General features: G+C 42.2%; 1 protein-coding gene across 3 annotated transcripts in view; it reads right to left on the bottom strand.

The window, feature by feature from the left end:
• Positions 1–21,348, bottom strand: part of Arid1b (AT-rich interaction domain 1B) — a 350,225-nt gene that overhangs the window by 100,962 nt on the left and 227,915 nt on the right. For all 3 annotated transcript variants that reach the window (XM_031352241.1, XM_031352240.1, XM_031352242.1), the window contains exon 5: positions 2,325–2,568. In XM_031352241.1, coding sequence (XP_031208101.1) covers positions 2,325–2,568 — 244 coding nt within the window. The remainder of the gene's footprint in view (positions 1–2,324; positions 2,569–21,348) is intronic.

Here is a 21,348-nt window from a genome sequence, read left to right as displayed (position 1 = left end):
AAAAAAAAAAAAAAAGTAAATAAGTAAATAAATTAATTTAAAAAAAATGGAAAAAAAGAAAAGTAAATGAATAAATAAATAAATAGTAAATAAATAGGACTCAAGATGGAGAAAAGACCCTTCACCTGTTGAGGCAGACTCTATCAGTTATGTTGTCCCACCCCTGAATGCACAGAAATCGCCATCAGAAATAGTGATGGTTGATCTTGTCCACTTGACATATCTTCTAAGAAGGCACCTACATTGAGAATTTACCTCCATCAGATTAGACTGTGGGCAATTCTATTGGGCATTTCCTTGATAGCTAATATAGGGGAGCCAAGCCTACTGTGTGTGGTACGCCTAGTCATCCACAGCCATGTGTCCAAAGCAAGTGTGTCCAATTGGGCATGTTATTCTACAGCCTAGACAAAGCCAATCAATGAAAATGGAAGTTTCAAATCTCCATTTAGAGCTTGGTATTATGCTATACAATTACGATCCCTGCTCTTGGAAGGCTGAGGCAGGAGAATCATTCAAGATCCAGTGCAGAGCAAGACTTTGTTTCAAAAACACAGTACAACAAAATCCCTATTTGGAATAGTAAATATATTGTTACACCAGGAGTTTAAAAAATAAATAAATGAATGTCTCACACCTCAGAAAACTGCATGAGGATATTAAGGCTCAGATCTACTTCAGAATGAAACCACAAGTTAGTTCTCTGCAGAACACAGTGCTCTGTGTATTACTCCCCTCCACTGCGGCAGTGCTCTCTGGAAACCATCTACAGCACATTAGCAAAAGCTATCTGAATGCCAAACTAGCCTGGGGAATCTGGAGACTGGAGCAGCCCCAGTGATGAGATCTGTCAGTTTCAAGGACAGGTCAGAGCAGGTTTGCTGAAACCACTGTGAGGTCAAATAAATACTTTGGAAAGAAAGTAACATCAAAATGCCTTAGCCAAAACACATGGAAACTTCAGTTCTATCTTCTAATAAATTATCATAGAATCATAAAAATATAACCTTTAATTAAAAACAAAAACAAAATGCAAGACAGACTATATCCTATGGAGTGGGGCTGAGGGGACCACATTGTTGGGTCTGCCTGGGCCTTTCCTGGTTTGAGAGCTAGTATATCTGTGCTCACTGACAGTGAGGCAGCTCGGATGAAGTATTACAGTATGATACATCTCTATAGAAGCAAAGTAAATAAAACTAGGAACATAAATGCTAAAAATTCTTTTAAAAAAATGATAGAACATAGAGAATAGCTGAAGCCAGCAGAGAGATGATACTTGGAAAGAACAGGTAAGAGAGACACCATTTACCCCTCACACTCCCATTCTGAGAGCAGGTGATGAGTCCATGGGGGCTCATTTCCTAATTATGCTGCATACATAGCACACTGCCTGCTTGTACATACTCTTCCATGAATGGCTAACATTATTTATAAATATTACACACTATTTATTTTATAAAAACATAAAAGGAATAAAATGTAAAATAGGTAAATTATCTCTTGTGATTTTGGGGGAAGAGATGATGAATAAGAACTTTACTAGCTGTTCAATACTCATCTTACTGGGTAAGCAGAATGTGCTTTCTGGCAACTGTCTATATCCTGCAGACAGTCAGCAAACGTTACATGTCAAAACATTACTATAGTTCTGTGATAATGGAAAGCTAGTTTGATGCATAACAATGGAGAGCTAGAGGGTTTGAACACTTGATACGATACCAGAAAGATACATGTGGTTAAAGCTATTAAGAATCCCAGAAGACAGACAAAGACACACATGCAGACACACAGATACACACACACTCACACACTGGAGGCACAGATGTCTAGTGAACACAAGAGTTAGCAAGAACACAAACTGTCAGAAACAAAGTTTGAGCTTGTATCATCAGCACAGCACTTTGGACTGCAGTAGGACACAATCAGTGTGTGACTGTGATCATAGATGAGCATCAACTCTAAACCATGTCAGAAAATAACTCCTATATTATACGTATTGATGGAGGGTCCTTACTACAGGATGATTACAAGACAGGAGAGAGTAAAGGGGTTTTTTGAAAGTAGTGGGTCAGTCCTGGCTGTCTCATCTAAAGTAGATGGGCATTTATCATTCATTTGTTGACTCTTTAGAAACTGGGACTCTCGAATATTTGGTGGGGAACTCTGTTATATTCCTGATATGTAAACATACCCATGGTTTTAATGAGTAAAACAGAGTGCCTAGGAAGGCAGAGTGTGAGAGCTGCTGAGCCAACCTGTCTTCACTGGGGGATGGGGGTTGGGGGAATGGGAGTGGGTGGGGCCAGTAGGGATGGCAGTACCTGGAATACTCGCAGGGGAGATCGGACCAGACCTCGACTGGTTGCTTCCCACAGGAGAGCCAACAGGAGAAGGTGACGGCCCTCCAGGGATGCTGGAGAGGTGGGGTGATGCATGTGGGGAGAAAGGAGACTGAGCTGGGTTGCTCTGATCCCCCTGGCTGCTCGTAGACCCGGACGCACTGACTGCTGAGCTTAGAGTTGCTTCTGTTCCCGTGGGAAGGTCATCAATGGAGCCAGACAGGTCCTGAGAAAGAAAGAAAAAGTGGGTGTTCATACACGTGGGCGTGGACAACAAGCACAGGAAACATGATTTGAGAGCCACAGTGCCACACTCCTTTAGAGAAAGTGTGAATGGGTAAGACCAAGATTCAGAGTGGCCACCTCTCACTAGACTCCAGAAAACTCACACAGATGGCCTGGTATCAGTTAAACATGAGTCAAGCTGCACCTTCACAAGTGACTTGAAGGTTCCTCTTCTGCCACCAGCACCCAGCTATATGCCTATTCAAATGCTGTATTAGGCAGCCCTCTGCCTAGCAAGTTACCACTAAAATGGAGTAAGAAGTAGTCCTACAAGAAGACTTTAATAAACTGGGCAACTATAGGCTTGGGGAAACTGTCATGAGGAAATTCAAGCTGGGATGTTGTAATCTAATAATGGTCAAAATTATAACTGAATTGAGGTGAAAAATTCTCCCTTCTTTAAGCAATATAATAAAACAGTGCATTTGCATTTTAATATATTATGAAAATACAATCCGACTGACATTATATGGTCAGAAATTAGTTCTAATGTTACATGATATGCCCTTATGCAACAATTCTGCACTGTCAATACCATCTAACTTGACTACAACACCCTTAGAGCAAGTTACTAAAAACTCCACTTGAAAAATCCACAGAACAGAGGTTTGGAGTAGTAATTGCTTAAGGTCATGCTCCTCAGGAGAGAACACAGGCAATTGAAGAGAAGGCAGGCAAGATGGGAGAGAGGACATTGTAATGGATAAGGATTTTTGTGGCTGTGCTTACAGGCCTGGAAGGGAAGCCCCTTGACCAGATGCCCAGAAATGAGATATAGGCCTGCTGGTCTGGCAGCTTTCCTTGGTGGTCAGCTCAGAAAGGCTGGAAGAGCCTAAGCCGACATGTAAAACACCAGGGCATGTTGCTCTGAATGGAGGTACTCCGCGCAGCTCTGCCCATGCGTGACCTTGCTTACTATAACATCTTCGCAAGTAAGAGCTTCCAAGACAGATGCAGGATGATGCGCGGGGCTCAGGAGAAATTCAGCCCAGAAAGAAAGCAGCTGACAAATCCAAGACTAGACCCCTACGCCCCAGACACTGAGTTGTAACTGGAGCTTCCTTTCTAGGAGAATGTTATCAAAGATAAAAATAGAAACTATAGCTGATCAGGCCCATAAACCCAGGCATTTATATAAAACATCTCATGACAAGAATACCATTCGTTTAAGTAAATAAAAGAGTAATCTTTAAAGTCAAATTTCTGCTTATGAAAAATAACATGATAACTGAAAATATCTAACCTCTGGAAAAGGTATTATCAACTCTCAAATAGATGAGGTAAATTGAATCAGAATTTTCAGAATTCAGAGATAAAACAAACATTTTTGCTGTAGGCAACTGGCATACATGATGTTGCACACACGCGGTGGGCAGAACTTCCTATTTAAACTTGATTACTCACTGACTCAGTGATGGTCCCCCTTATATCTTATAAATTAGATTTCGCTTTTACAAAGCCAGGTAGGAATAAAGGAAGGTTATCAATCCAGTAGTATGCCACACACAACTCAGAAACAAGCCAATCCACACAATAAGTATGGTTCTAGGAACAAAACGTAGGCTGACATGTCCTCCAGCCCCAGTCCCCCTGCTCACTTCTCACTGTTCCCATCCTGAGAACTGAGCAGGCGTGGATCTGTGGGAAAGGATCAGGCATCTTGGGCTAACCTTTCCAGTGTTTGCCTCCCAGGTATCTCCTTCCTAGTCCATGTAACCAACTCAAGAACTTGCAAAATGATTGCAACCAAAGACCTGTGGGTTGCAGGTAAGTTCTAACTATGCTCATGTGGTTAAGTGCTTGAAAGAAAACAAAATACAAAGCCAAAAACAACACTCCCCCCCCAATCAATATTTGTTAACTAGAACTATATGGAATCCAAATGGTGGCCTCCCTGTATTTCCTTATAGCAGGACACAGCAGCCAGCCCTCAGTGCAGCCAATGACAGCTGAGGCAAGGGTTGAGTAACTGGGCAGACCAACTGGGCAGACCATGTGACTGAGGATATTTACCCTCTGACTCCTGATACAAAGACTTAGGTGGTACTGGTGCTGGACAGGTTTCAGGTGATCCACACGAAGACGTCACTGCCTGTACTAGGTCCTGCACATCTTACCAGCAGCAGCACCAAAACCTCCTGAATGGACTGACTGAGATGTAGGTTTATGTTGCGAATGAAAAATCTCAGCACTGAACAAAAACACAAGACATGAAGGTAGCTTTGCAAAAACAGTTCTTTTTGCCAAAAGGATGTCTTAGAACCTAGAGAGATAGCAAGATCACTTGCCAAAATGGCTTTTGTTGTTGTTGTTGTTGTAGTTTTAAACCACCAATGGGGTAGTGATGGTATCTCATCCCACTGGACCAAGCTCAACTTTACAGACTGGCTAACTGGCTCAAAGTGAGGGTGGAGTTTGTCTCACTAACTAGTTTTGTTAAGAAGAAAAAGAAACCAAACCAAATCAACAACTAAACATTTCCCACATGGTTTGCAAGTTTTCTCTTAAAAAAGCAAAAGCTATAGAAGAGAAACTTTTCTGGGACAAGATGACTTAGAAGGTGCGGGTGCCTGTGACTGAGCCTGTGACCTCCTGAGTTCACAAGCAAGCCCTGTGTCATAAACCTTTGAGCTGGTGCTGCACCAATACCAACCTGTGGGGTACACTCCACCCACAGAAGACTCCTTGAGAGGAAACATTTATCCCACACTTTTACAGAAAAGATAATTTGGCAAATCGCTAGACAGACATTTTCTAGTACAGGCCAAACAGAGTTAAACAGATACAATGTAAATTCAGCCTTCAATTGTAGTTAAATAATTTTATGCAAATCTTCTTTCATAAAAACCGGACTGTTACTCATAAATTTCTATAATTCTGTGTATGACCTACAAATTTCTTCCCCATCCTCCCTTAAAAATCCATATCATTGCTGAAAAAAGCGACAAGTATGGGTTAGAGAGCTCCGTTCATGCTGCAAAGGCATCAAAAAACACTGCTGTTATTCAACAGGCTGATCAAGGAAGTATCAAGAGGGAAATATAAAAATGGTGGCTTCCTTCGTGTTCACACGTCATCAGAATTTCAGTGCTGACTAGACCTTGGTGGAACAGAAGAGCAATAAAAAGATATAATTTTTATATTACTGCTATACCCTCTCGGAACTTTTATATGTAAATGGCACAGAAACGCTCCCGCCCTGCACATCCTTGCCATCTCCCTATGTAGAGCTATCTTAAAGCATACTAATAAAGGAAGTTCAGCAGTGTTTTAAGCATTCAGCCTCAGTAACACTCCCCCAGAGGACAGTTAGTCAGCAGGGCACCAGCTCCCCTCTTTGGTAAGTACTGTCAGATCTGTGAGGCCTGCCGCCTGCACAGGCAAAGCTGCCCTGCATCTCCTCACAGAGAAGGCACCTTCAAGCTACACTGCTTTCATTCATCTTGCTGGAGGGCTGGCAGGTCAGGGGCTGCAGTGAGGGCTCTGTGGGGGCTGTTGGTCTTGCCTCACAGTATCCCTTACGGACTCTCTTTCCCAGTGGATGGAAGGGCAAAGTTACTGCTTTGCCTTCATAACCAGATATGCTGAGGTTCTGTTAGTGCACTGGGTTTTCTCTGTTTAATGCCACCCAGAATACTGATTATTTTTCAACACAACACAACTTATGGGAGCTCACTAACAAGGGTCCATTTAGTTTTAAAAGTCCCTGTCTCAAACATCGCAAAAACCTGAAGTACTTTCTTTTTAAATTCTTAAAGCCATTTCAAGGCAAGGTCTCTGTACACTTTACCACTGCGGCCTCACACCCTTCACTATCCCGAGGAACAAATCTCAGTCTAACTCAAGTGACTGGGCGATGAATGGAATACTACAGACAGCAACAGGAATCTTCTCTGATTTTCTATGAATTAATACAGCTCAACAAGAAGCCTGATTTCTTTGTGGTTGCAGTAAGAGTCAGAGAAGGAGAGCACATGGAAAACTGTATGAAGACAGTGTGCAGGAGTCACTTTAAAAGAGCTACACACAAACCCTAAGGATAAGCTTTCTCAAGCCTATAACACTGCATGAACTTTCCTGAAAATATTCACCTTATTATTTATCAGTCACTACATCAAAATTTCTTTGGCTATGATGGTATGGTGTTCAATTTAGTACATGTTAGTCCAGGATAAGTTCAGTCAACACTGGAGACATGATACTGATTTAGAGAACTGGGAATACGCTAGCATATTGTACTCCCTTGCTTAATTAAATAAGTGGGTTTTCAAAAAGCAAATGAACTTCCAAATACTCCCAGCCACAGCTCTCAATACAATTAGCTGCTGGTGGAGAGATCAGCCCTGATGGTGAGCTGCCCCACACGGCACACATTTGGGCATCCCTTGCTTAAGCGTGCCACATGAGGACATGGGATAAACAGAGTTAGGAACAGAGAAGATATTTCAATCAATGCAACAGGCACAAGGCCTCATTTCAGGGTTTTAATAGGACACAGCTAATGATTTCTCACTGTGACTTCCCGGGGGGTTAAGGCATGGGTTAAAACGCCAGATCACAACTCTTCAAAACTCTCAGTGATCTTCAGCTGCATGAAGACCTTGCTCCTATCCTCCCCCGACAGAAACAAGGAAACACAGAGAAACACACACATCACATATACATATAGAAACTGAGAAACAAACACATGCCCACCATATACACATATATACACACAGAAACAAAGAAATACACAGAGAAACACACACCCTACTTACACCATACACACAAAGAAACGCAGAGAAACACATACTCAATTCAACACACACACACACACACACACACACACACACACACACACATACACACACACAAGCAGACCCATTCATACACATATACACCACACACATACCTTCAACTAGACCCTAACTTTAAGAACACGGACTCTTATGCTAAGCATGGGACAAAGACAGGATAGATCCCAATGTTCAAGAGCAAATTAAAACAAACTTATAAACAGTGCAGTGTCAAAAACTACACAACATAATCCAGCACATGCAAACAGTTCTAAATATTTGCCACAAAAGCTCTCCTCAAACTACTGACCTAGCTGTTACATTTTATGAATGAATTCTCAGCCTGACTACCCAGCAGCACCTCAGGGGGTCAAAGATCAGCCTCCTCATTAGCTCCTTAGCCTACTTGAAAAGTACCATAAAGTAACTTCACACCTTCCCAGCTTAGTCTGGTAGTGTAACTTCAAGCATTTGATACAAATGTACCTTGAGGTTGATATTTAAGCTGAGCTAATAATCGGCATACAAAGTAAAAATGCTCAGTAACTCAGATTCCCATGACTTCCCAGGCTCTCAGCACAAACCCACACTGCAAGCAGCCTACCCAGGCTCCCCCTGCTCATTTGTCTAGATGGTAAATTAGTTTTTAAAAGCTTAGAGTTCAGGTCTCAATATGAAACATGAAAGATGTCACAAAGACAGTCCACAGAGCAAATCGTCAGATCTGAGGTCTGAAAACCACCCTCCTCATGGGACAATATATACAATGCACAGCCAACTGATGTGTGAGGTTGGCCGGAGAAAACTCTCATCATGGATGCGAAAAGTAACAGACTCCATGGATGACAAGAACATACCTCAAAGCCAAGGGAACTACATGGAAAAATGTGGGTCAGACTCCATGCCATTCAGATAGCCAAGAGCCCCTCTGGGAACAACTTGCCCCTGACTCATCTGCTGCTCTACTCAGGCAATGATTGCATTGTGGGCAATTCTTGTTTTAAGGGGACATTTCTGGGATAATGAGCTAAGCTGACATTTTACACAAGCAGAATTCACTCTTAAGCATACCATTACAAATGTTTTAACACTTGTATTTCCTCAAAATAAGAGACATAAAATTAGGAGGGGCATCCTGCTTTGGGAAGAAAGGGGGTTTGGTGGGAGGGAGATAAGTTAATAAGAGAGATTATGATGAAACTATATAATGTATTAAACTGTAAAAGAATAAATAAAATTTAAGAATCAGCATATAAAGTAACAGCTAGTCTTAAAGGTATTGAAGTGAAAACTGTGTGTGTGTGCATGTGTGTGTGTGTATGAGAGAGAGAAAGAGAGAGAGAGAGAGAGAGAGAGATGCATGCCTGTTAGTGTGCAGTGTATGTGCAGATACAATCATACAGAGGCCTATGGTCAACTCAGTGTCTTCCTCCATTACTGTTTATTTACTGAGACAGTATTTCTTACTTACTCTGAAGCTCACCCATGGTTTAGCTATCCAGTAAGCCCCACAGAGTCTCCTGTCTCCACAGTACCTTGCTTTTTATTTGGGAATATGGACCTTGAATTCAGGTTCTTATGTTTACCCAGCAAGCACTTCACTATCTAAGCCATTTCCCTGGTCCCAGGTGAACATTCTTAACATGAAATATATAGTCATTACAAATTCAGAGGGGCAGGTAACATAGGCATGAAACATGTCACGTGAAAAGCGGATGTTTCTCATTGCATGTGCCTTTTGTAGGGTGGGGAAGCTTGTGTGACAAAAATACTCTGAGTTTTGAACTCCTCCTGGGTGATTTTCTGCTCTTCCATGACTAATAACCATCTCCAGATGTGTTGGCAACATATAGGCCTTTTTACCACAGCACACAGAGTCTTGAATTAAAAGTCAACTCGGTAAAAGAGTTTATAACTTTGGTCGTATGAACTCTGGAATTAACCTGCATCTGGAAGTAACCCTAGCCTTTGTTAAAGTGGCTGGGAATAGCCTCATAAATAATTTTAAGTGTTAGCAATGACTCAACCCTACTGCCATGATTTGACACCTGGGACATTACAGTTATTTGCTCACTGGAATAAACCATAGTGTATTGTCTGATGAGCTCACTGTTTTACCCTCCAAATACTCCTCACCTAACACAGCAGGCAAAACCTTTCCCATCTATCCATCAAGGCCTATGCCAGCACTGAAAAACTATGGCTCATGTGCACGAGTGACTGACTGCTGTCCTTTAAAACTACTGTGAGAAAAGTAGTGTTTTCAACACAAAGTATAGGATAGGAAACCAAGCTGCATAATAAAATGTCAATTGGCTAGACCAGGGTGCACGTGCTATCCAGACAGCTGCAGCTGGTGCAGTAGGAGGGAGACTCTGAGAAGGCAGCGTGCACACATATATCTTTTTAGGCAATGGGCAGGTCCTGTGTGCATTTACACACTTGGAGCTCGTCACTAACCTTAAATGGAGAAACAAACAGATAACTTATGGTGAAAAAGCACCAAGTTCTAAGGTGGAGGGGGTAAGGTTGTGTGTGTGGGTAAGGTGGTATGGGGAAAGGTTGTGGAGGGGTTAAGATAGTGTGGGGGTAAGGTTGTAGGGGGTTAAGGTTGTGCAGGAGTAAGGTAGTGTGTGCTGTAGTAAACACAAGGGCTGTTCTCCCCAAGGGATACTTCTTGGAAAGCACTGTGAGAGGCAGGCCAGCTCTGGAGGAAGGTAGGCCTCTTGCAGGGGAGAAAGCTGGGCACCAAGGGTTAGGGAGAGTGAGGAGCAGAAAGCAGAGTGCATGACTGTGGAGCGTGCAGCCTAGGATGTGATCTCACTGAGGGGTGGGGGCTGAACGAAGAGGGGTAAGTCTGAAGCAGCCAGGGAGGCAGCTGGAGAAGGGCTCAGAGGCTCCTCTGTGTCAAGAGATACTTAGGATGTTAGAACTAGGGAGCCAAGACAAGTCCTGCAAGTGGGTTTTTTTTTTTTTTTTAAGATTTATTTATTTAAAATGAGTATACTGTCACTGTCTTCATGCACACCAGAAGAGGACATCAGATCCTATGGCTGTGAGCCACCATGTGTTTGCTGGGAATTGAACTCAGGACCTCTGGAAGAGCAGCCAGTGTTTTTTAACTGTTGAGTGGTCAAGAGGAAATGGGGTTCCAAGTGTGAAATTTTAAAGATTAAAGATTAAAATTCCAGGTACCACTGGAGAACAGATCTGCATTTTCCCCAAGTAGACATGTTTTACTACAGAATTAAGCACATACAGAAACAGTAACAGAGTAAGGCTGAAGCAGTGAGAACTTAGTTAAACAGTGCGCTCCTGGATGACAGTCATTTCACGGGTATACATGGCTCTAAGTCACATAGCTATGCACTGTCTGGACTGTGGTGACTTCACGAATGTCCATGGTGCTAAGGTAAATATGTGTGCGCTCTCTGGCCTGTGGTAAGTTCCTGAGTATGCAGAGCTCTAAGAATCAACGTACAAAATGAGTCTGAAGTCTCCAAACATCAGGCTGTATCCTAATGCTGGCTATGAACAACACATCAGGCTGTAGCCTAATACTGGCTATGAACAACACACACATTTAACATTTTATATTTTACTCTAAAGCTATGGGCGAGCTGGGGTCACCTGGTTATAACCACTGAGTGGAGGATGGCTCTGGACTATGGTTTGGTGTTCTGTAAATATCACCACCAGGTATGGACCTATAAATATTAATGACCCATGTGTTCTGAGAGGAAATTGACAAACTAACAAGGTCTGTAAATATATATGATTTAGACTCTGTCTCCTGATTCCTGTTTTTATCACTGAAAACATACTATAAATCTTTAGGACAGAAAAGCCATCAATACCACCTTTTGCATGTCTCATGGTGCAAAATGTCACTGTTTATCTTAGAAGTTCAATGCTAAGCATGCAAAAACTCTGAAAATAACACTTAAAAACAAAAAGGCATGAGCCCTCAGGAGACATGTATTTCTTCAACAGTGTAACAGGGAAATTCTTTAAAACAGCAAGATCCATAGAAACTGCAAATAAATTAGCAACTTAAGAAAGCAATGACTGAAAAACACACAAGTCACAAACTGTTGTGAGTCCGTGTGGAATAAAGACAAGTTTGTTAGCAGAAAAACACTGAACTTGGTTGTCTAGGTATTTCTGTATTAACTTGGGCCATACGGTTTGCTTTATAGCCTTCCCTGGATTTTAAAAGTTTGTTTTGAAAGTAATTTGGCCCACGCACGCCCCGCCAGGCCAGTGCTGGGGGCTTGCTGCACAGCCTGACCAGACCTCTGCTGGCTCCGCACCTCTGCACGAGCCACTGATCTAACAGTGATGCAAGGGCTGCCAGCCCTCAACAGAGCTGTAGACTCAGCTTCTTCATTCCAGTCTTCTCTTGGAGTAGAATATAAAATGTTAAAAGGATGCCTTTTGCAATGTACCATGGTACCTGGATAGTTTCTGAGGCTGTCTGAGTTCCACATCTGTTGGGTATTTTGTGGAATGCTCTTTAATTTGCTACTCTTTGATGTTTCCTTATCATGAGCCCAGAGTTTCTGATTTGGGGCAAGAATAGAACAGAAGGGACACATATCCTTCATATCTTATCTCAGCAAGAACAATGACAACTGAGTAAGTGGTGTGGGCCAAGACTCTCCACACACAAGGGAAGAGGTGAAGCTCCAGCTCCTACCGACAGCACAAAGGACTCAGCCCTTGGACGGATATGTGTGGAGCTGCACAAGGAGCTCTCTTTCAAGCTTTGTCTGCTAGTTTTCATGTTTGTCCATGGATTTTTTTCCTGCAGTAATTATTACCACAGCGCTGTCGTGTGTGTGTGTGTGTGTGTGTGTGTGTGTGTGTGTGTGTGTACATGGAGGCCAGAGGTTAACTTCAGTGTTATAAGAGCATACTGATTTAGGTAAATGGAGGTAGATGGGCTGGCCAGCAAGCTCCAGGGCTCCTCCTGTGTCTGGTCCTCCAGTCTTGATATTACAGACACTGTAATTGGCTTTTGCATGGTGTTGGAGACTTGTCCTCAGGTCCTCATAGCTGTGCAGCAAGAACATCCCCAACTGAGCCATCTCCTCAGGCCTTTTCCTTTAGAGTGTGTGAGGAAGAGCTGCCCTTTCTCCATTCCTTTTCACGTGGTCAAGACAATCTTTCTCACATGCCAGACGTGCAAGGTGTAATGTAAAAAATACCCTTTATAAGCTAATTAGGATGACACTTATCAACACTAAATGACACCAATGCAGCAAATGCAGATGTCATGGTTACAAAGTGACAGAAGGAAGGAGAGCGCCTTTACTGTACTGCATGCATACACAGGGTAGGAAGATAAATGAGTAGAACCACTTTGGGCAATCATTTGTCAGCACTTGCTAATGCTAAAAGCACATGAATTATGTAACTCAACATTCCATTCCTAAATTTACCATTCCAGTTCTGTACACAGAGGGGACCACTTCCATACGAGCACACACATACTGCAACAGCCGGAATCTCCAACATTATAAAAAATACACATACATATTCAGGAATACCATGCAGCATACAAGTTAAATGATCTTAAGCTAGGAAAATACTAATAGAAATGTCACAATATGGATAGATGATAAAGCAACACTACCCTCTGTCACTAAGATCGGAGAAGTGACAGGGAACAGTTACTCACTGGCATGGCAATGGGCACCAAGTATTCTTAGCAGTAGCAAAACTAAAAGTGAAGTGTTCCCTGCTTATTTATTATATATATATTTTTAAAAAACTGCCTCCACTTATTTAATTTGTACTTGTTTTAAAATAGTTTAATTAAAATATAATTATGTCATTTCTCTCCTTTCCCTTTCTCACTCCAATCTTCCCATGTTCCCCCAACTCTCAAATTGATGGCCTCTTTCTATTTTCTATCCTTATACACGTCCTACAAAATTGCCAGTCCTGAAACCATACACACAACAACAACAACAACAACAACAACAACTACTACTACTACTACTACTACTACTACTACTACCACCACCACCACCTGGACTCAAAGTTAGTTTTGGGCAATTAGCTTAGTTAGATATGGATGGAAATGATTTATGGAGACTTTTTATTTTTTAAATGAGATTCAATACATGAAGTAGTTTTCTAAAAGCCCAACTAAAACATGATTTTTTCTTATTTTTTGTTATGCTTCACAGGCTCACTTAGATAAGAGACTTCCAAAATGACTTGTTTTCTATTTTCCTATAAGGCCAGCTGGTCACTTAATGTCTCAAGTGCTAGCATTCAAGTGTTACCATTCAAGTGCACTTTTACATAATAATTTTTTCTCTAAGAGCATATAACCACTTTGTTACTTCAGAAAGCTGCTTGAGAGGAGGTGACCATAAACCCAGTCAAGGTTGCAGATAGAAATGTTTAGTACTAGTAATCATAACTGTGATCATGATGAGGAAAATAACACGCTCAAAGAGCCTCAGGGTGAGCTTGCTTCACACTGCACCTCCTCTTGGCCCTGCACAGCCACTTCTCAGCCACCTCAGTGGCTGCTTAGAGCAAGGCCCCAAACATTGGAACAGAATACAGAGATTCTCCAAAGGATGTGCAAGAGACAGCAAAATATACACAATAAAAAGGCATGGGGCCACTGACCCTCACATTGCCTAGCATCTCTGTAGCCAGGCGAATCATATATTTACAAGATAAATTGGATTTTATTCCAGGCACCAGTATCAATGCATTGTAGGAGCGAAGATGCCCCCCCCCCCCCACAATCCCCTTCTCTTGCCTCACTATCAAAATCAGCTTCTGCAAAGTTCTTGGGAGATGCCCATTTTTCTTTTGAACACTAGACACCTTTTCTGGTACCTGGAGGTGGTCATAAAAAACAATTGGGCTCTAGAAGGACAAAGAGATGGCTGTGTTCACAACTGTCTCCTCTTACACACATCACACACAGGATGAGGGCAGACGGGCTCACAGGCCACCATGTATGATGACTTCATCCCTACAGTATGATGACCTCACAGTGATGCTGGAAGAGTTAAAGTCCGAGGCTACAAACACACAGCACACACTGTGGTATCTGGTATCAGGAGAAGGCTCATTCCATGTCCACTAAAATATGGACTCCAGGGATAATAGCATGGCAGGGAGTTCTACAGGTAGGATTCTGCAGCAAGGGCAGATAGAACTCATAGCATGGCTCTGACATTTCCTCAGCTATTGTTGAAAAGGTTTCTTAAGCTAACAAGCCTCAGTTTCACGTTCCAAACAGTGGGAGAAACAATACTTGTATCTTAGTAAAGATTAGCTAACCTATAAATCCAGAATATTACATACATAAGTGCTGGGCTTCACTTATCCCTCTTGTAACATAGAAACCAAATGTAAATGCCACTGAGTGTAAGATGGTGAAGGACACAACACTTGTGCCACCATGAAGATCAGACGTGAGCACAAACACGAACATCTCCACTGTGAGGTGAGACAAGCACAGCTCCCTTTTGTGGCTGTAAAACATTTACCAGCTTTGTATACATGTGGCAGAGCATGGAAATGTGGCAGCCAGGGTTTTCTGGCACGTCTGTTAATGCCTACACTGTCCAGCAGAGGCATGCCACTTGGAAGGGGTAAGCATGGGTTAGTATGCCTGGGTTCAAACTTTGGCTGTGCCACTACTCCCCAGTGGGTACCACTTAAGTTTCCTCTTCTATCTACAAAACTAGCCTCTGTCTCAAAGACACCGAGAGAACTACGTGTTAGTAGAGATTCGTTTAATAAATATTGGCCATCACTTTGATTACTCTATATTATAGTGTGGAGATAAATTTAAAAACAGAAAATAGGAAAACTGGACAGTACAATGGAGGACTAGAAATCACTTAGATTTCAACTTAGTGAGCTCCTTAAAACATGGATTATTAGAATATTTTATGTTAAAAACAACGTAATTTCACTGGAGAAAAAAATCAATAACAATAGAAAATAAACTTAGAGAATAGTTTAACTTAGAAAGCACAAAATATATGAAAATGCAAACCTACATTCACAGACAACATTTGTATGTACACATACCCCTTTATGACTCCTTAAGAGACCCAGGCTGATGTTCCAAAAATGTTAATAGTGCTCTTGTGGAAGTCAGCTAAAGGTGAGGTCACATGGAGCATGATCCTCACAAAAGCTGGCCCCTGGAATGTGAAGGCACACACTTGCCTATCACTACTTCAAGCAGAAACCACTAGCCTGTTCTGTCATTGTGGAAGCTCAATGTCAAGGACTGACCAGAAAGTGTCCAGCTCAGCATTGGCTTTCCGGCACCCTGAGCAAAACCACGAGAAACAGCTCGTCATCTCTTTCATCTGAAGAGTTCTGTGTTTAATGTTACCCATTCTTGTTTACAACCAAAGATGGCCACAACTATAAAGGCAATTCTTTGTGAATGCTTTTAAAATTCCTGGCTTGTTTGGAAGTGGAAGACCAAAGCAAGCCGAGATAAAGCATCTTAAAAGACTGGGATGAAGTTAATCTAATAACCAGTGTGCTGTTTACCCAAGGACAGCTTGTCCACCAGTCTTTGCGGCTCTAGGAGCAGCAGGGGGCTACGTGACTTTTTCCTGTCCACTGCAGACCACACTCGCCCTTCCCTGTCCTCCTAAGGCCTGCCCTCTTCAGAATCCTTCTGCAATGCTAAGCAGCAATCTGCATGCCTCTGAGAAAAGGGGGATCTTCTTAAAAACCAAGCATGGGAAGATTGCAGAGAACAATATAAGAACTGAAGAAAGGACAGCCAAGGGGACTGCCAGTCTGCGGGCAGCATGGCAGTCGGCTATGAGCTGAAAGGCTGCCAGTTTGTGGGCCTCGGGGCTCAGTAGGATTTCTCTGTACAGTGCCAAACTCCGACAATATTGTTATGGTTAGAAAGGAATTTCTCACAAGAGCTAACAAAGGCAGAAGGTCATAAATAAACCCAGCAGGGCCGCCTTGTCACTTCTCATTATCAGCACTGTGGGCACTTGCTTTTCTATGGGCTTCTTACAGGTTCATTTAAGTGTAAGGGTTCTTCCTCAGAAACACACATCATCATAAATAAAACTGTCTTAACCTAGCCAAGAATGAGATGTGAAAAGTAAGAAAACAGGTAAGCACCGACAGCTACAAACAGAAGCCCTGCAAATGACCGGCAGGGTCTGTGCTGCAGCGCCATGCCTGTGTGGCTCTGCTCTGGCCTGACTGACAGTCCTAGCCGTGGCCATCAAGCCACTGGGCTTCCTCACCACAGGCCCAGGCTGAAACACTGGGTCCCAGGCTGAGCAGAGCATGGCTATGCAGTCATTATAGCAACGACAAAGGGACATTAAGTATTAACTTTAACTAGCAACAGAAAAGAGGGGACACAGGAATTTCATTAACAATGAAAGACTTGTTTCATGACACCATACACTATCTTTAAAAAAGAGAAAGAAAAACTTAAGAGCAAAAAAAAAAAAAAAAAAAAAAAAAAAAAAAAAAACCACTACAAAATCAGAAAATGCAATAAGTGACTAAAAGTGCCATTGTTTCATTTCTAACTTCTGCCACATTTCCTTTGATAAGTGAAATGTATCTTTGTCTATAATTATGCATATACATATACGATGTCAAAGGACCACCTCGCTGTTCTATATCAAGATGATGTGTAAACTGACAATTTCATAATTTGTGCATCTTTTAAAATTGTAGTCATAAATTATATCATTCATCGGAAGAGAACAATGGGTACTTGCAAGTGACAGGAGCCTGTGTCACAGGCCTAGGAGGCAGGAGGAGTGTGCAAGGAGGGTGCCGACTGAAAGGTGTGTCTGTCTGCAGTTCCTTCCCACTGGCTACAGCCTCTCATTCCCTACCACTCAGGGTTGTTAGCATCAAGCTGGTGTTGAATTCTTCACAGAGGGAAGTGCTCCATGTTTGCTCTAGCATTCAGACAGGAAATCTTGGAAAACAACATTCTAGTACAGGAAACATGACCAAATGATGAAAGGGGAGTTCATGTCTCAGGAGTGGAAAGAAATCTAGCCAGGTCTGCAGGCCTGTCTTTCCAGGGAAGGGGCAGGGAAGTAGTATTGCTAGAGAACATTCTAGAAGGAGGAGTAACTTACAGACTCCCTGGAAGAAGTCAGTGCTGCTCACCCTGCAGCAGGCTGCAAATGTTTTGTGAAATTCATTTGATTAAAAGCTGTAGTCAGGCAGGGTGGCACACGCCTTTAATCCCAGCACTTAGGAGGCAGAGGTAGGCGGATTTCTGAGTTCAAGGCCATCCTGGTCTACAGAGTGAGTTCCAGGACAGCCAGGGCTACACAGAGAAACCTTGTCTCAAAAACAAACAAAAAGAAAAAAGAAAAAAGAAAAAAAAAAAAAAAAAAAAAAAAAAAAAAAAAAAAAAAAAAAAAAGCTAAGGTGGACAATGTAAGGCCAGCAGCAGCAGTCTTCTGGAACATGTCACTAAGTATTTAGTCAATGTTATTTCAGATAAACGTGAGAGATGGCAAGCATTACATTTTATTCCTTGGAAGAAGCACATGAGTGGCTGCTAAGACCTGCACAGGGCGATCATGACTGGTACAAGCCTGGAACCTTTACCTCCCACACCGCATGTTTAAAAGAAGTGGGTATTTATAAACTCATGCGCATGTTCTGTGACCCAGCTTACACTGGGCTTCCATTTGACAGGTATATCCATTAGCCCACTAGCACTTCATCAAACAAGGCAAACGGTGTGTATGTGCTCATTCATGTATGTGTGCATGTACTTGTATACAAACATGCAATGCTATAGCTAACAGCATTCCCTAAGACTTATAATTCCAGTTTTTAAATAGCACACTACTATCTCAAAGTCTTGTTTCATTTAGCAAGTAACCATATAACTTTGAGATAGGCATGGTGGTTCATGCCTGTAATCCCATTACTGGTAAGTGAAAGCAAGAAGGTTGCAGTGTGTTTGGGGACAGTTGGGGCTTCAGAATGAGTTCCAAGTCAGCGTTGGCTACAGTGATAGCCTGTTTCAAAATAACTTTGTAAGTGCAAACAGAAGAGCCAACATGCAAACGTACCCAGCAGTTATCATGTACTGTGCACAGCACCTGAGAACAGGCTTATAACTCCTCTGGTGACTGCAAATAGATCTTTATTCTGATTTGTCCTTTTAGTGTGTCTTATGTATTCTCTGGTTCTCCAACTCTTTGGACTTGCAAATACAACTCACTCTTCTATCTCCCTGGAAGTAGGTCACACAAGGGGTTACACACAGCCCTGTAAATCATGGGACCATAAACAGATTCACTTGAGAACAGTGAACTCACAGTTACGGCCAGTACATATACTACCGAGCCAGCCCACCTTATTTGGACAGCAAGCCTCAAACACAATGAAGAACTCACAGTCAGGGCCAGAGGGAAATCAGATAGCAATGTATTAGATGAGTTTACACTGAATGTCTAAGAATTTTGCTAGAATTGATCAATCATTAGATTTCCCCCCACCTCCATTCTGTATGCTAACCACTCCCAGTAGTTACAGGAACAACACACAAGAGAACCAAGTGGTGGAGACAGACTGCCTTGCGAGACAATAAGCAATGACGTTTACCATGATCTAGCACAGTTCTCAGCCTGCAATGGATCCCTGCTGCAATGTAATGTGATAAACAGTTTTGTTTATTACGGAGCTGAGTTCTAAAGTATCTACAACTGTTTTAGATCTCAAGCATGAGCGAGCTACAGCAGAAACTGCACTTAAATGCCCAAGAGCTATGCCTATGGTGAAGCTGATCATGGGTACTTACAACTACACAGAACAGGGCACAGAAATATGAACAAAGGGGGTACGAAGATGGAGCAAAAGAAAACAGTAACAGCACAAACACTGGCATACACTGTGAGGGCAGTGTGGCATGCATAGCACAGACACTGTGGTATATACTGTGAGGGCAGCATGGCATACACAGTGAGGGCAGTGTGGCATACACAGTGAGGGCAGTGTGGCATACATAGTGAGGGCAGTGTGACATACTGCTTTCTAGACTGTTGAATTAAAAGAGATCAATGACAAATGGGAACGGAAAAGGCAAGAAAAAAAGCAGGCAAAGTTTTGGGCAGATGCCACAAACAGCAAGCATTATTAAGAGCAGTTTAAAGCTACTAAGCTAAACACACAGATGCACAGCTGAGCATGAAGGCACCATAATGAGCCTTGGACAAGGAGGTCCTCTGGACAGACACAACCCTGGGGCCACTAGGTCTTTGTAGAAGAAAACTGTGACCCCCTTCTTTTGAACTGGGGGTTGAGGGTGACTCTGCTTCACGTAGAACCTGAATACCTCAGGTCAATTTTAAACTTAGTTTGTCCTCATGAATTTGTCACCAGAGGCTCCAACATGGTGACCTTGCTAAGTGACCAGAGATTCTTAGACTTGCCCAGTATGTGGGCCAGATGAGAACGATGCAGGCTTAGTGCTTTGGGCTTGTGATCTGAATGTGACTCCCCCTCCCTCTCCTCCTCTTCTTCCTCCTTGTTTTCCTCCTCCTCCTCCATAACCAGTTAGTCTTCACCACACTCACTTAACTATCTGTCCTTCATCTCTTCAATGATAACTGGTTTAGCCACATAGCCTCCCTCCACTTTTGAAGGGGGAGGAGGAAGAGAGCCATCACACCAAGTACTCAAATCATTTGAAGGACCATTTCTGCCAGCCATCTTGATAAATAGGGACAACCAACATGCTTTACCATGTGGGAGACCAGTAGAGGGTCAGACTTCAGTCTGACTCTCCCATTGCAAAACCAGATTTCAAGGTTTTGCGATCACTACTCTCATGGATGTTTTACTCCTTGTTGCTTTTAGTCTAGCTCCACAACCAAAGGGGGTTGGAAACACGGAAAAAAAAAAAAAAAAAAAAAAAAAAAAAGAAAAGAAACTATCCTGGCGTTTTCCAGAAGGTCCACTGTTTTCCTGGAATGGAAATTATTTTCTAATAATCCAAGTGCATTGTCTTCATCTCATTGGAAAAGAAAATTTCAGTTCTGCTCTATTGGAAAAATCAAGACTTCACTGTAATTAGATCCTCTATCTCCTAGTGATATAGAAAATAGCGAGCCAACACCTCTGGCTTCCTAGCAAAGAGACTAGTGCACTACGGGTGTGAAGCGCAAAGGCCACTCTGACTCAAGTATGTGCATACTAGTAAGACCACAATGTAGCATCCAAGGAAGACAGGGCTTTGCCTGAGAAGCTCATCTCATTAAGGTTTCTATCATGGAGTTTTTAGGGAATTTAACAGATGATATGTTAAGACTAATGGGCATCTATTTTATTTTTAATAATCAAGAGACAAATAAAAATCCAGACGTTGTATCTAGTCCTCTGAATGGTTGGACTAGTGAACCAGCTTGGTGGCATCTCTATCTGAGCCCAGGAGCTTACGTGGGAGACAAGGAGAATTGATTTACTCATCCCTACAAGACTGCTCCCTGGAGTGTCACACACATGCCTCCATCACACAAATAAGTAAAATGAAAAATAATTTATTTTTTATTTTTTTTGAAAAATAAATTTTTTTAAAAAAAGGAATGGAGGGCTAAAAAGAAGGCTCAGTGGTTAAGACCACTGGCTGCTCTTCCAGAAGTCCTGAGTTCAATTCCCAGCAACCACATGGTGGCTCACAACCATCTGATGCCCTCTTCTTGCATGAAGGAGTACATGCAGATAAAGTACTCATATACACCAAAATAAATAAATATTTAAAATAAAAGCTAAAAAAGAATGGAAAGGCAAAACATGAAAGAAAATGTTATTTTTTCCTTTCTGCATTCTTTTTAAATTATTAAGAATTGGTTTTCTCCGGGCAGTGGTGGTGCACACCTTTAATCCCAGCACTTGGGAGGCAGAGGCAGGCAGATTTCTGAGTT

This window comes from Mastomys coucha, unplaced genomic scaffold, assembly GCF_008632895.1.
Source record: "Mastomys coucha isolate ucsf_1 unplaced genomic scaffold, UCSF_Mcou_1 pScaffold5, whole genome shotgun sequence".
Lineage (NCBI taxonomy): Eukaryota > Metazoa > Chordata > Mammalia > Rodentia > Muridae > Mastomys > Mastomys coucha.
This window is presented reverse-complemented; position numbering and strand designations above follow the sequence as displayed.